General features: G+C 44.6%; 2 protein-coding genes across 3 annotated transcripts; one reads left to right on the top strand and one right to left on the bottom strand.

Moving 5' to 3' along the window:
* Nucleotides 1–22: 22 nt before the first annotated feature.
* Nucleotides 23–3,483, bottom strand: mtres1 (mitochondrial transcription rescue factor 1). 2 transcript variants are annotated; one of them, XM_072676741.1, is made up of 4 exons: nt 3,317–3,483; nt 2,314–2,725; nt 1,470–1,542; nt 23–1,320 (listed from the first exon to the last, which is right to left on the bottom strand). In XM_072676741.1, exons 2-4 carry the CDS (start codon nt 2,718–2,720, stop codon nt 1,138–1,140), a joined length of 663 nt encoding a protein of 220 aa, XP_072532842.1. In that variant the 5' UTR covers nt 2,721–2,725; nt 3,317–3,483; the 3' UTR covers nt 23–1,137. The 2 variants fall into 2 exon arrangements, with proteins under 2 accessions (XP_072532842.1, XP_072532841.1); XM_072676740.1 differs by having other exon boundaries at nt 2,314–3,483.
* Nucleotides 3,484–4,907: 1,424 nt separating this feature from the next.
* On the top strand, nt 4,908–13,253 carry matn3b (matrilin 3b). The gene is made up of 6 exons (XM_072676739.1): nt 4,908–5,076; nt 8,269–8,844; nt 9,663–9,791; nt 10,843–10,971; nt 11,746–11,847; nt 13,043–13,253. The coding sequence occupies exons 1-6, from the start codon at nt 4,908–4,910 to the stop codon at nt 13,084–13,086; spliced, it is 1,149 nt and encodes a 382-aa protein (XP_072532840.1). The 3' UTR covers nt 13,087–13,253.
* The last annotated feature ends 1,282 nt before the right edge of the window (nt 13,254–14,535 follow it).

Genomic DNA, 14,535 nt, shown 5'->3' with positions numbered 1-14,535 from the left:
AAAGCAGCAAAAATGTTGAGGCATGACTTGTTTGATTGAACCTCTCAAGCTCTTGAACTCTGGATGTAGGCCATCAATGCACTCCTGACAGCTTTATAGGCCCAGAATTTAACCCTGAGGGACTCCACAGAATTTGGGAAACGGCCATACGATAGTTTCCACTTTAGGATTAATAACTGAGTCATTAACCTATGGGGTCATTTGCCTTACATGACTCTGGCATTCCTGCGATGTGACTCTTGCGTATGAGCACGTCGCAATGATGATGATGATGATGAAGAGCACGCTTGGAGAATGTTCCAAATTTTTGTAGACACCACCGTTTCTTCTGAATCCTGTGGTATTAACATGGAGTTTGCTCCACTTTCCTGCAGAAACAGCAAAGGGAAGGCTATACACTAGATGTTGGAACATTGCTGTGAGGAGGGTTTGATTGCTTTCAGCCACACACGATTGAGCGCATCAGTGAGGTCGGGTACAGATGTTGGATGATTAGTTCTGCCACCTCAGCTCACCCCATACTAGATGCTTGTTTGAGTTTGTGATTCTTAGCTCTGCTCTTTAGAGCAGGTGTCACATTAGATGTTGGAACATTGCTGTGAGGAGGGTTTGACTGCATTCAGCCACACAAGGGTGAGGGCATGGGTGAGGGCATAGGTGAGGTCAGGTTCTGATGTTGGAGGATACTCCTCTAGTCCATGCTCAACCTTGGGCTCATTAGAAGGGGTGTCTGGATACTTTTGGACATATTGTAGTCCAAAACAGCAACAGCATGGTTCAGGTTAATTAATCCAGCTATCGGGGGCATCATTCATGGCATCACGCAAAGAGCCATCTGAAGCACCTTTATTTATGAAAGTGTAGACCTGGGGAATATATGACTATATTTTTATTAATATAAACAATATTTTATTTTATTTAGTGCTTCAATTACATTGTGAGGTTTCAGTTTATGTGACAAGTACTGTGAAAATGTCTCGTGGTATACGTTCTCCATACCACCCACCCCTTTTTCAGCACTGTATTCCACAATAACAGACTACAGTGTGTTACTTCAGCCTGTCTCAGCGCTGTGGGGAAAAGCAGATGGAAAATACTGCTGGCAAAAATGTCCTTTCCTACAGAAACCGTCCAAACCTATTCCTTGTAGACGTCCTGCTTGGGAAGCTGTAGATGCCTCCAGCTTCTCACTAGGACCTTCTGTTTGTCTCCATCCTTTGTCTCCCCCAGCACTTTCTTCAGAATAACTCTCTTCAGCGTGATTTTGTCCAGTTCTTTGTCCTCTTGCATGATCAGGTCCAGTGCATCTCCCACTTTGACCTGCAGGTGGAGCCACACGTTTAGGAACAACAACAACAACATCAGGAGCAGAGCATCTAAAGCAGTACTAGGAGGTATTTCTTTTATTTATTTAGTTTTGTAAAAGCAGATGTGGAGGTCAGGTGATTCCACGCCTGCTGCTCACTCACGGTTTTATTCTTCTTCAATAGCTTCTGTCCGTTCAGCCGGAGCTTGTTGTCGTAGAAGGCGTCCTCGATTTTACTGGAAAGAAGATCATAAGGGTCCAGACATTAAATATCATACAGAATAACTGTACAACATATGAGACAGATGTGAACACAGCTGGTTAGTCCCTGTAGAAGAGAAGGAGTAGATAGTAAACATGACCCTATTGGCACCATGCTGCCTAATGCCAGGCGTGGGCTAGTAGAGGGGTGTAAAGCCCCCCAGCATTGAGCTGTGGAGCAGTGGAAGAACTGTGTGGAGCTCCATCCAGTACTGTTGGGGATGATGAGGTGGGGTGGTGCTGACCATCATCCAACATCCTGACCTCACTAATGCTCTTGTTGCTGAACATGATGACCCCTGTACATTCACTATTTCTACTAAATCAGGGGTATTAAAAGAGCTGATCCTGTATTTGTTGGAGTAACTGTCTCTACTGTCCAGAGAAGAAGGCTTTCTACTAGATTCTGAAGGAGCATTGCTGTAAGGGTTTGTTTGCAAACAGCGATGGCCGTTTGTAAGGTCAGGGTGTTAATGATAATCCCCACCCCACCTCATCATCCCCAACCTAGGCCTAAAAAGTAAAAGCATTGGGATGCAAGTTTAGGCTTTATACACCTTTAGCCCACACCTGGCATTAGGGTGTCCACATACATTTGGACATACAGTGTATGTTCTTGCACAGTAATGCTTTTAGTCATTCCCAATCCTGTTTTTCCCTGCATGGATATTAAGGTGAGATGTACTGCAGGACGAGGACAACATCTGGACCTTCTCGCAGCACGTCCAGCATCTCCTTCTACTTACTTTCTAGTGATGTCCAGCCCGACCTTCATGATGAGGTCGAAGCGGAAGGACGGAACCACTCTCTCAGAGTCCTTGTAGTCTTTAGGCAGGCCCGGGTCATCCTGAAGTTCGTCCTCGTAGTCACTGTCCTCGTCGTCATCATTGTCTTCATCGTCCTTTTCGTCCTGCGCCGTTCCATATCGGCCTTTCTTTCTGGAGCTCTTGAGCCGGGTCTGCTGGAACGTCCAACTCCGTCCAACTCCGTCCCAGGGCTTGGTCAGCGAGGCCGAGCGTTGGGCCAACGGGCCGGCCGTTCCCCACAGCTGCCGGGCGTGCAGCACCCGCGGGCACCATGGCGACAGCAGCTGGAGGGTGTTGAGGCGTCCCAGCTGCCGCAGGGTGAGCGCCTGCACCGACAGACTCTGCATTGCCTCTGTAGATAAATGCAGACAAACACCCACCTTCAACATACATCATCATCATCATCATCATCATCATCAGGTCATTTAACCCTTTAAACAACCTGGCTAGAGACGGGTGCGGGACGGCAGGAGGATGCCTGTAGGGAATGTTAAAAACACACGTAATAATGGTTATATTTTTCATGTAGATCAGTGTACCCCTTTAATCAGTGGTTTACAGCTTACTGTAGCTTTTAGCTTTAGCTGTAGCTTTTAGCCAAACCTGCACAATGTGGTGAGCTACAGTGGCCTAGTAGTGGATTCAGTGCTAAAGGGAAAGAGGCCAAACTTAAACTTTTAACATTTATAAATGTATTAAAGTTGCAAAATCGTCAGTTAAAGTTTATTAATGAATTTACTAAACAATAACCACCTCGCCTGCTCTTTAAACCATGCAGAAACCCCGCAGTCAGTGAAGCTGAAGCGGATAAATGCACTAATAAAGTCGGTAAAGCATCGCAGAATCTGCTGCTTTATAATATGATTATTATTTTTAATTATATAATAAAAATAAACCCTCGCGACCATCCGGCTCAGAACTGACTAAGAGCCCGGAAACCAACCAGCTCCAGCCCAGCGCGCGGGACACCAGCCGGAAATCCTCCAGGCACGGAAATCTCATCCACTTTCCCCCAAAACCCGCAGGTCCAGAAACTCCCGAACTTCCGAATCTTTAGCAGGAGTCCAGAACCGCTCCTCTGACCCGTCAACCAGCCCTCACAAAGTGAATGAAAGGACGGACAGCGGCGGTAGAAGAACTGGGTCGCCACCTAAAGGCTGGAGGACGGAACTGCACGACTATTCAATGCAACCCATTCAATGAATGATTATGTTCATATATATATTAACACTGTTATTATTGAACAGTTACACCTATTATTACTGTTGTTATTATTATTAATTAAAAATATATATATATATTTAGCTTAATTATTTATTTATTTCAATATAGCCACAATACACAATATAATTGTGTAAGGTGGATTACTATGTTTCTATCAATTATTAACGTTTAGTAACAGTTATTATATATATAGATATAAAACATATATATATATTTATTTAACTTGTTTATTTATTTATTTCAATATATAATTCAATTGTGTAAGGTGGATTACTACTTTCTATCAATTATTAAAGTTTAGTAACAGTTAACATATATATGTATTTCTATACACTAACAACAACATCCCAACCAGTACTACTACTACTACTAATATATTTGTTTACTTGTTTATATATATATATATATATATATATATACATATATATATATATATATATACATTACCAACAACATAACAACAACAGCAATACTACTACTACTACTACTAATAATAATAATAATAATAAAAGAAAAACATTTTACTTTAATTTTTTTAATTCATTTATTTATGTCAATATTTAAGGCAATGGTCTAAAGTAGATTATTTTGTTTCTATTGGTTATAAACGTTTTGTAACAGTTACATATATGTTTTTATATACACTAACAACAACAATACTACTCCTGCTACTACTACTGCTAATAATAATAATAATAATAATAATAATAATAATAATAATAAAATCACTTGTGAATTTCATTTATTTATTTATTTCAATATATAAGTCCATGGTCTAAGGCAGATTACGGTGATTCTATCGATCATTAAATTGTTAAATTCTGCTTCAATCAATTATCATTTATTATTAACATTAATTAGTATATATATTTTTACTACTATATCAACTATACTAACAACAATAAAATGACAATAGTCAAATATATATATATATATATATATATACATATTGTATTTACTCATTTAATTTTAGGTTCACTAAGTTAATGATCTGAGCTAGATCCTTTGTAGTTATTAGGTTATTGCTAGTTTATAGTTTTTCAGAAGAATCGTGTGTGTATATTAGAAAAGTGTAAGAATGTAAGAAATAAATGAATGAAAAGAAAATAAATAAATAAATAAAACCCATCAAACCACGTGTTCTTATGAAACTGAGGTCCGGGTGCGACTAAGCTCAACTTTATAGACGCTGCAGTCTCCGCCCACCGCGTCTCCCTCGCTGCTGATTGGCTGGCTGCGGGGCTCTGTGGCGTTAATTGGTCGTGCCGCCGCTCAGCGCGCGTTCTGCCGCTGCTGGAGGAACGGGGACGATGGCTCTTGCACTGTGGGCTGTTTGCTGCTGCGGTCTCGCGCTGCTGCTGACTGGGGCGCGCGGCACGAGAGATGTCCGGAGACCCCTGTATGGACCTGGATACGGTCCCGGACCGGGGCATGGATACAGACCGGGACAAGGACACAGACCGGGGACCAACTGGGGAGGTAGGACCATTAACACGTCAACACGGTGTGATGTGGATCATATATATATATATATATATATATATATATATATATATATATATATATTTATAAGAGCATTAATTAATTAATTAATTAATTAATTAATTATTACATATCTGTGAGAGCGATGGGGGGGCAGCTGCATTTAGCGTGTTCTGATTGGTCTGTAGGGATGTTCAGGTAATGGGGCTCAGAGTGGTGGAAGAAGCACTGTTTTGGGGTCTGGTGGAAGGCCATGGACCCATTGCGTCCTGATAACGAGCTATTAAAGCCCCCCCCCTGCTAAAAGAACAGCCTGGCTAGCTCAGACTGGTTAAACTGGTTGGGCCGGTTGACCAGTCCAGCTCTTGCCCTTCTGGGTTTGAAGGTTCAGCTGCTCTACCAGTCTGACCAGCTTTAGCAAACTAGTCCATCAAACCCAGCTGAGAACATGTGCTACACTGGTCAAGTTTCACCAGCTGGCTGACCAGTATAGGGTGTGTTTCCAACTACTTTGCCCATCAGAGACCGGCTACAACCGTCTCCAACCAGCTGCCCTTTTCATGACATAAACAATGTTGTTTTCCCAAGATCTTCCTCCTGAGATGTGGAGAAACTAAGTGTCCAGCTGAGAGGCTCTCATTCCCTCTGTGTTCATTAATGTTTGCCACGCCCCTTTTGGGTTAAAGCACTATTTCCCGTGGTCTGGCCAGGTTTGCTTTCATCCATAAAGGGGCGTGGTCGTTCATCCTACAGAAAAATTACCTATAGATATATAAGACACACCAGCTCTGTTCTGATTGGCTGTGTCTCATTCGAAAAGCATTACCGAGCCAATGCTGCATGAGTGGGCGGGGCTAAACAATGCCAATTAAGGCAAAAGAGCAATATGAGGGCCTTTGTTGCAGCTTAGTTTTCGTATATCCTTGCGATCACGCAAAAACCTCATATCTCCAAAACTGCAGCTTTACAGGAGTAGGCAAAAACCTTCTTAGCTTTGAATGGAAATCAATGTAAAACGATTCGTTTTTTACGTCATTTTGGAGCATTTCTATTGGTCCATTCGTCATGAAATTCTGATACAATGTGAAGAACAGCCGCCAGATACAAGGTTTTTGCGTGACAGAGTTGAGGAGTGAACAGTGTGTGTTTTGAAAGTTAAATTCTGCTTAAACTTCTTCATTTCAAAAAAGCCAACTTTCGTTACTACTGATATTTTACCTCGTCAGTGTGTGACGGTTCATTCGGTATACCGTTAAAAAAACCCTCCTACAGTCTGGGTTTCTTACGTACCCTACGATTAATCCTCTGTTTCTAGGATTTCTAGGAGGTTTCTAGGATTCTAGTTTAAAAAGAAGGCAATTCCTTCTCAGTCAATTTTACTGGCAAAAATAAATAATAAATGCAAATCCAAATATTTAAATGAATAATTTAATAATGAATTATTTTATATTTATAATAATATAAATAATAGATATAATCTTATATTTTTGTGTGGGGGGGTTCAACCTTTTATCCTAAGACGCAACCTCTCCAGGGCATGTATTTAGAGTCATTTGACCCCTGTCTTGACCCCTGTCTTGACCCCTGGCTTTACCAATAAAATGGTACAATTTAAAACCTGGTCACTTTGAAAGCCACCAGCACACCCTGACACAGTGAAGTTCTTTTCGGCTGCAGGTTTGGTCCAGTGAAGAGCGTTTGCTTCCTAACATTGTTTTTTCCCATGTCAGGAGCATGCCGTTTTTCTTTGCAGTTCCTAAAGCTTGTAGAAATGTAGAAGATCTCCGAGCCGATGTCAAGAGCTTCTCTCTTTCCTAGATGCCACTCTGAGCTGCAGCTGTGAAGGAAGTAGTAACCACTGCTTTAACCCTCAATCCTTCCCTCCCTTCTCTCTCTCTCTCTCTCTCTCTCTCTCTCTCTGTCTCTCTCTTCCTACCTGAACACACTAAGCTCATGGTAATAATCACAGGTTTTACGGTCACCACCACTACCACCATCGGCCGCCTTGGAACTGGCCACCATTTACCCACCACCGTCCTGCCTTTCCTGCCCAGCCCAGGGTCCCTCTACGGCCCAGAGTACCGGTGGTGCCACCAAAACCGAAGGTAGCCTTGCCTTGCACCACAATGCCCATTAGAATACCCGTTATGGTCTCCACGACAGTTCCCACTACTGTACCGACCACGGTACCCACTACTGTACCGACCACAGTACCAACCACGGTACCCACTACGGTACCGACCACGGTACCAACCACGGTACCCACTACGGTACCGACCACGGTACCCACTACAGTACTCACTACGGTACCGACCACGGTCCCAACCACGGTACCCACTACGGTACCAACCACGGTACCCATTACCATGGCAACCACGGTACCCACTACGATATCCACTACCATGGTCACCACGGTACCCACTACGATATCCACTACCATGGTCACTACGGTACCCACTACGATATCCACTACCATGGCGACCACGGTACCCACTACGATATCCACTACCATGGCGACCACGGTACCCACTACGATATCCACTACCATAACAACCACTGCACCCACGACACTTCCAACCCAGCCTCCAACCACCCCACAGCTGGTCAGTACCCCAAGTGGCACATCCTCCTCTGCTGCACCCTCCACTGATCCAGGTAGACCCACCTTCAGCTTCTTTCCTCCAAAGACTCGCCTTCCTGAACACCCCCTTGTCCGTGGGAACACCACTGTCGTCCTCACACCTCTCCACCTCTCACTGTCTGTTTCTAGGTGATTCAATGAGGGATTCTTTACGTTATGCAGGCTTGCGAGGAACCCTCAAACCCCACCACATGCTACTGACGAGATAATTGCACTAATGGCAGTCTTGTCCACTGAAATCTGCTCTTTCCCTGTGTAGCGCTGATCACGCTCCAATCCCTTCATATCCACTTCCTTTTTTACAGATGTAATCCACACTGCTAATGGATCACCTTTGACTCTAGTCAAGTCTTTTTCAGATAACGTTTGACTACATTAATGCCACTAAATGATAAATACTACCTTCATCCAACGTCATGCCGTGTACATGCGCATTGACCTGGCCTAGAAATCCTTCCTGACTAGCTTGTCTTAGAGAATTGCCTTCAAGGTATGCAGTACTGATTGTGCCTACTCTAACAATGCATTGTCCATCGACTCCCCAACAGCTCCGGCCGAGGTGTGCAAGAGCCGCCCGCTGGACTTGATCTTTATCATCGACAGCTCTCGCAGTGTCCGGCCTGCTGAGTTTGAGAAGGTCAAAGTCTTCCTCTCGGACATGGTCGACTCCCTGGATATCGGAAAGGACGCCACCCGAGTTGGCCTGGTCAACTATGCCAGCACAGTCAACATAGAGTTTCACCTGAAGACCTACTACATCAAGGCCCAGGTCAAACAAGCCCTCTCTCGCATCGACCCTCTTTCGGCTGGAACCATGACCGGCCTGGCCATCAAAACCGCCATGGAGCAGGCCTTCACGGAGGCATCGGGCGCCAGGCCCCAGAGCAAGAACATCGCCAAGGTGGCCATCATCGTGACTGACGGGCGGCCGCAGGACAAGGTGGAGGACGTCTCGGCCGCGGCCAGGGCTGCCGGGATTGAGATCTACGCTGTCGGAGTGGACAGAGCGGATATGAAGTCTCTTAGGTTGATGGCCAGCCAGCCACTGGACGAGCATGTCTTCTACGTGGAGACCTATGGGGTCATCGAGAAGCTCACCTCCAAGTTCAGGGAGACTCTTTGTGGTAAGACTATCCCTTGGGGTTATCTGGACTTCACCCTATGTAAGTCTTCAGGGGCTCTCTCTAGAAGATCCCAAGATGATCAAACTGATGAAACCTTGAATTAAGGTTAGAGCAATGATTCCCAAACTCTAGTCCTGGAGGACCCCTTGCCCTCCGCATCTTAGACGACGATCCAGCTAATCAGCTAATTGACCAGTGATCAGTTGACCTTGATGATTCGAGGTGGTGGTGGGTTAGAGCAGGAAACCACTAAAATGTGCAGGGCAGGAGGTCGTCCAGAACCAGGTTCGAGAACCACTGGTCAAAGGAAGGTTTATAAGCTGACGTTACGGTTAGCGCTAAGCTAAGAAGATGCATTTACGGTTTGGGAACAGTCAAGGTAAAGTGGATAGGGGCTCCAAGTGGGGACCCTGAGAGAGCACAATTGGCTTTGCTCTCTGTCCAGGTGGGTAGATGGCGCTCTCTCTTCCCACATCACTTCAGTGTGATGCCGGCTGCTGTTTGCTAGCTGTTGCATCGGAGCTGGGTACCTGGCGCTTTTCTCAGAGCGCGTTGGTTGCCCAGTGATGTTGCATTGGCCAAGAGGAAGGGTCGGTTGCGCATGAGTCGGAGAAGGCATTTGTCGACCCTCATCCTCCCAGTGTCGGGAGCATGACATGACATAACGAGTGGGTTGGGTGGAATTTGTAATCCCCTAGTTGAATGCTCATCATCAAGCCAATCACTAGACCAATCTGATGAATCTGATTGCATGAATAATATCTGGCTGGCGTGATTGCTAACTCTCCTAGTGGTCTTGTGGTGATTATTGCCTGTAGGTTTGGATGCATGTGCCCTCGGACATGACTGTGAGCACGTTTGCGTGAACAACAAAACCTCCTACTACTGCAAGTGCAGGGTGGGATACGTCCTTAACCCGGACAGGAAAACATGCTCGCAAGCCAACGGTTGGTCACCCTACACTGTTTCACGATTGTAATGTCTGCATGCTGAAGAACTTGCATAGAGCTCCAGATGTTCTCACTAACCACTGTACAGATAACCAGTTTGACCACACTGAGCACATCTGGATGGCTCCTCCTGTGTGGTTTGCAGACACCTGCTCAAAATCTGCATTGAAATCAAGGCTATTACCCAGGAGTTGGTTCCTTGTTACTGCAGTAACATCCTTCACTCTTCTGAGAAGGCTTTACACTAGATGTTGGAACATTGCTGTAAGGAGGATTTGACTGCATTCAGCCACGTGAGAGCAATAGTGAGGTCAGGTATCGGACTGTTAATGGAGCTCCATCAGCACTACAGAGAATCCCACGGCCAAAGGCTGGGGGCCTTGGAAATGGTGACCATAGGCTCATGGCCAGCTGCTGTAGAGCGTCCTGTTCTATTGGTCAGAGCTTTCAGAGCCCACCTGCGCCTGCAATGGGTGCACCTGAACGTAGCTCCAGCCGCTAATTAGAAGGTTGAGCTGGCAGCTTTTGCACATCTATAGTGGACCATTCAAATATATTATATGTCCAAATGTTTGCGGACACCCCTACTAATGGACGCATGGGAGAACTGTGTTCTCTGGAATGATGGTGGTGCTTTTGGGATTATATGGGAGGTTCACTAAGTAACACTCTCGTTGTGTTCCCGCTGAATGCAATCAAATCCTCACAGCAATGCTCCTCCAAAATCTAGCAGAAAGCCTTCTTCCCTGGTTAGTAGAGACAGTTACTCCAACAAAAGCAAAATAAACAGAGAATGAGCAGGTGTCCCAATACTTTTGTCTGTATGTTGTGTATCCTATTACCTTTATGTCTGTTGTCATTCAATTGCATGCACAGTTCCTACAGTGCCTGGTAGTCTTACTAATGCTAAGGTGACCCCCCAAGCCCCCCTTTTAAGAGTTCTACACCAAGCCGATCACTAGGCCGTAATGATTAGATGAATCTGATTGCATGAATAACGACCAATGATGTGGTGTGTGATTGCTAAATATGCTAGTGCTGCTTGTAGGTTTGGATGCATGTGCCCTCGGACATGACTGTGAGCACGTTTGCGTGAACAGCAACACCTCCTTCTACTGCAAGTGCAGGGTGGGATACGTCCTTAACCCGGACAGGAAAACATGCTCGCAAGCCAACGGTTGGTCACCCTACACTGTTTTTACGATCGGAGTTGTTAGGAACGACTCGGAGATGTACCTCCAGCCCAAAGCTAACGCACCTCAAGCCCAATCATAGACAATTAAGGACATTTTTGGACACATTTTTTGACTTGATAATGATTATGACCAAGATAATGCTAACTTCTGCTAGCGCCTATATGGAGTTTCTAATAGTATGTTAGCTTTCAGCTAGTCAAACATTTTTTTTTGGTTATTCAAGGCATCTAACACAATGGTTGCCAATCCTGCTCATGGAGGAGCCCCTTGCCCTGCACATTTGACCCCTTTTAGGCCCTTTTAGGGGTAAAATGTGCAGGACAGGGGGCTCCTTCAGAAGCAGGGTTGGCAACATGTGCAGGGCAGGGGTTTGAGAACCAGCCTTGTGTGTCTATAGCAGTTTTACAGCGACTCTTTCAGTAAAGAGCTCTGTTGTTCTAAGTCTTGCCTGAAGGTCTAGACCAGTGGTCCCCAGCCCTGGTTCTGGAGGTCCATTAGAAGTTTCCTCTGCTTTGACAAACCCAGTTTGACTCTGTAAGGACTTGTTAATGAGTTGACTAGTTGAGTCAGATGTCCTGGGAGAAGGGAAAGCGCTGACAGTAGGCCTCCAGGACCAGGATTTGAGACCACTGGCCTAGAAGGCCAAAAGGCTTATGGGTAACATAATAACACCATTGACCTGCTTGGAGTGTATCAGATGTACCGGACCAGTCAGTTGCACTAATCAGTATCTGGGTTTTTCTCCCCTCGTTCAGAGGAGGCACGCAGCGATGTGTCGGAGGACGCGTGCATGTGCGAAGCTCAGATCGCGTTCCAGAAGAAGGTCCACCACAGCATAAAGGAGATAACCAGCAAACATATCCTTTCACCTGGCATCTCTCAAATAAGTGTGTTTTAAGGGCAAATGCACACACACAGCTTGTCTAGTCCCTGTAGAGAAGAAGTACTGCCAATAGATTAGGACTCTCTGGAGAAGATCCACATCATGCACCTATTGCTCAATCCATGCTGCCTAATAATGCCAGGGGTGGGCTAGTAGAGGGGTATAAAGCCCCCCAGCATTGAGGAGCTGTGGAAGAACCGTGTTCTCTGGAATGATGGTGGTGGAGCTCCATCCAGTACTTTTGGGATGAGTTGGGGATGATGAGGTGGGGTGGTGGTGATCATCTATCCAACATCCTGACCTCACTAACTCTCTTGTCGCTGAATGCAATCAAACCTCACAGCAATGCTCCTTTCCAAAATCTAGTAGAAAGTCTTCTTGTCTGGGCAGTAGACACAGTTACTCCAACAAAAGCAGGATCAACTCTTTTTAATCCCCTTGATTTGGGGGTTGCAATGAATGAGCAGGTGTCCCAATACTTTTGTCCTTGTGTTGTTGTTTTTTTATGACTTCAAAAACAATCAGCCTCGTTAATCAACAACTTCCTGTTTGTGTGTGTCCGTATAGTGTGTTCGTTATCTGATGTGTGCTTCTTTAGTTGACAACAAGAGATGCTAGGCTAACGTTGCTAACAAACACTGGATTTGGACTGTCGCCATCTAGGCTTTAGTCCTTAAAGGAGCAAATTGGCAAAAAATTTAATGATTGACTGAATTCAGATTCAGTCAATTAGCCAAGACATGTTTGGTATCAGACGTGTGCTTCTTAGTATCTCAGTTTATGACTGAAGAGATGCTAGGCTAATGTTGCTAACAAACACTGGACTTACACCGTCACCAGTCACATCTCAAGTCTTCCTTCATTGCTTTAAACAGGTTGATTTAGTAAAACTGAGTGATGCTGATGAGATTGGTGACCAATGTCCAGTGTTTGTTAGCATCGTTAGCCGAGCATTTTCAGCTGTAAACTAAAGAAGCACATGTCAGATAGCGAGCAGGTCTTGGCTGACGGACTGTATCAGAGGTCAGAGGTCACTGTTCACGCTGAACTGAGTAATCTCTAGAATGAAATCATACATAAAACAAAGCACTAATAGGGTCATTAATACGATGTAATAACGTTAATGTGTGTGATGACCTGTTTATGGCCTTTTCCTTGACTGTCTTCACTGGACGACATCACCAGAAGAGTTCAGCAGTTTCGCCTTCGCTGAGTCCACCAGGATGGCTTTCGTCACTGACCATGCCTATTATTCACCAGCAGCATTTCTCCTTACTGCACAGCCACCTCTCTGTTAGTTAAGCCTATTACAGGGCCCTTTGTCGCCCAGTATATATATATATATATATATATATATATATATTTATATATATAATTTCATTTAGAAACTGTGTTCATTATATTATCGACACGCAAAGTGGCCAAGTAGCTTATGTTATTTTTTACATAAAGTGGCTTAAACAGCTTAATCTCTTCCCACAGTTAGAGAGGTGTTTATACTCTAGGCCTACCAGAACAGTAGATCTCATTCCTGAACAGTTTGGACCTACTTTTGGTACATTATATATATGTGTGGTGCTCAGTCTTTTATTTTGTAAAAGATAAATAAAGTCTATAACCTTGTGAAGGGTTCTTTTAATTGAAAAAATGATATATTATATATGTGTGTATCACAGCTTGTATAATGTTCTCTATTTTGGATACTCTGTACAGATGTCTGTTAGACAATAAAAACACACCAAATAGAACGTTTTCTGGATTCCTGGTGTTAATACGAGACAGTAGATGATGATGTATGTGTATATATATGTATATATATGTATAATATATACACACCAATCAGCCGTAACATTAAAACCACTGCCTAATATAGTGTGTAGGTCCCCCTCGTGCCACCAAAACAGCTCTGACCTGTCGAGCCATGGACTCCACAAGACCTCTGAAGGTGTCCTGTGGCACAAACAGCAGATACTTTAGGTCCTGTATATTGTGAGGTTGGGCCTCTGTGAATATCAACGAGTCTTGGCGGACCCTGTCACCTTGTCCTTCCTTGGAGCATCCCAGGACCATCCCACAAGAGCTGCCTGATGTTCTGGAGATGTTCTGACCCAGTCATCGTCTAGAACATCATAGTTCGGTTCTTGTCAATGTGTCTCGTCCATTTTCCTGTCCAAGACCTGACTGTTCACCTGCTGCCTAAGAGATAAGATGGGATTGGAACCAGACCATCAATGTTATTCACTTCATATGTCAGTGGCAGCGGGTTTATATATATAGGGTAGGACCTGGGTGCGGTTAGGTTTAGGTTTTGGGTTATATATATATATATATAAAAAGGTAAAGGTGCACGTATTTGTCACTGTACAGTGAAATGTGTCCTCCGCATTTGACCCATCTGGTGAACACACTCACACACATGTGTTAGGGGCAGTGAGTACACACAAACACACACACAGCCAACTCCGGCATCCGGCACCCAGAGAGGGTAAAGGGCCTTGCTCAAGGGCCCAACAGTGGCAGCTTGCTGAGCCCGGGAATCGAACCCTGTTATCGATATCCCGGCGCTCTAACCGCTGAGCCACCACTGCCCCATATATATATAAGTATATAAGTAATCTTGACATCAAGCTTAATCCAAAACCTAAACCTAACCCCACCCAGG

Source organism: Salminus brasiliensis, chromosome 4 (assembly GCF_030463535.1).
Source record: "Salminus brasiliensis chromosome 4, fSalBra1.hap2, whole genome shotgun sequence".
In the NCBI taxonomy this organism is placed as follows: domain Eukaryota; kingdom Metazoa; phylum Chordata; class Actinopteri; order Characiformes; family Bryconidae; genus Salminus; species Salminus brasiliensis.
The sequence above is the reverse complement of the archived record's forward strand: the minus strand, read 5'-3'. Positions and strand labels throughout refer to the sequence as shown.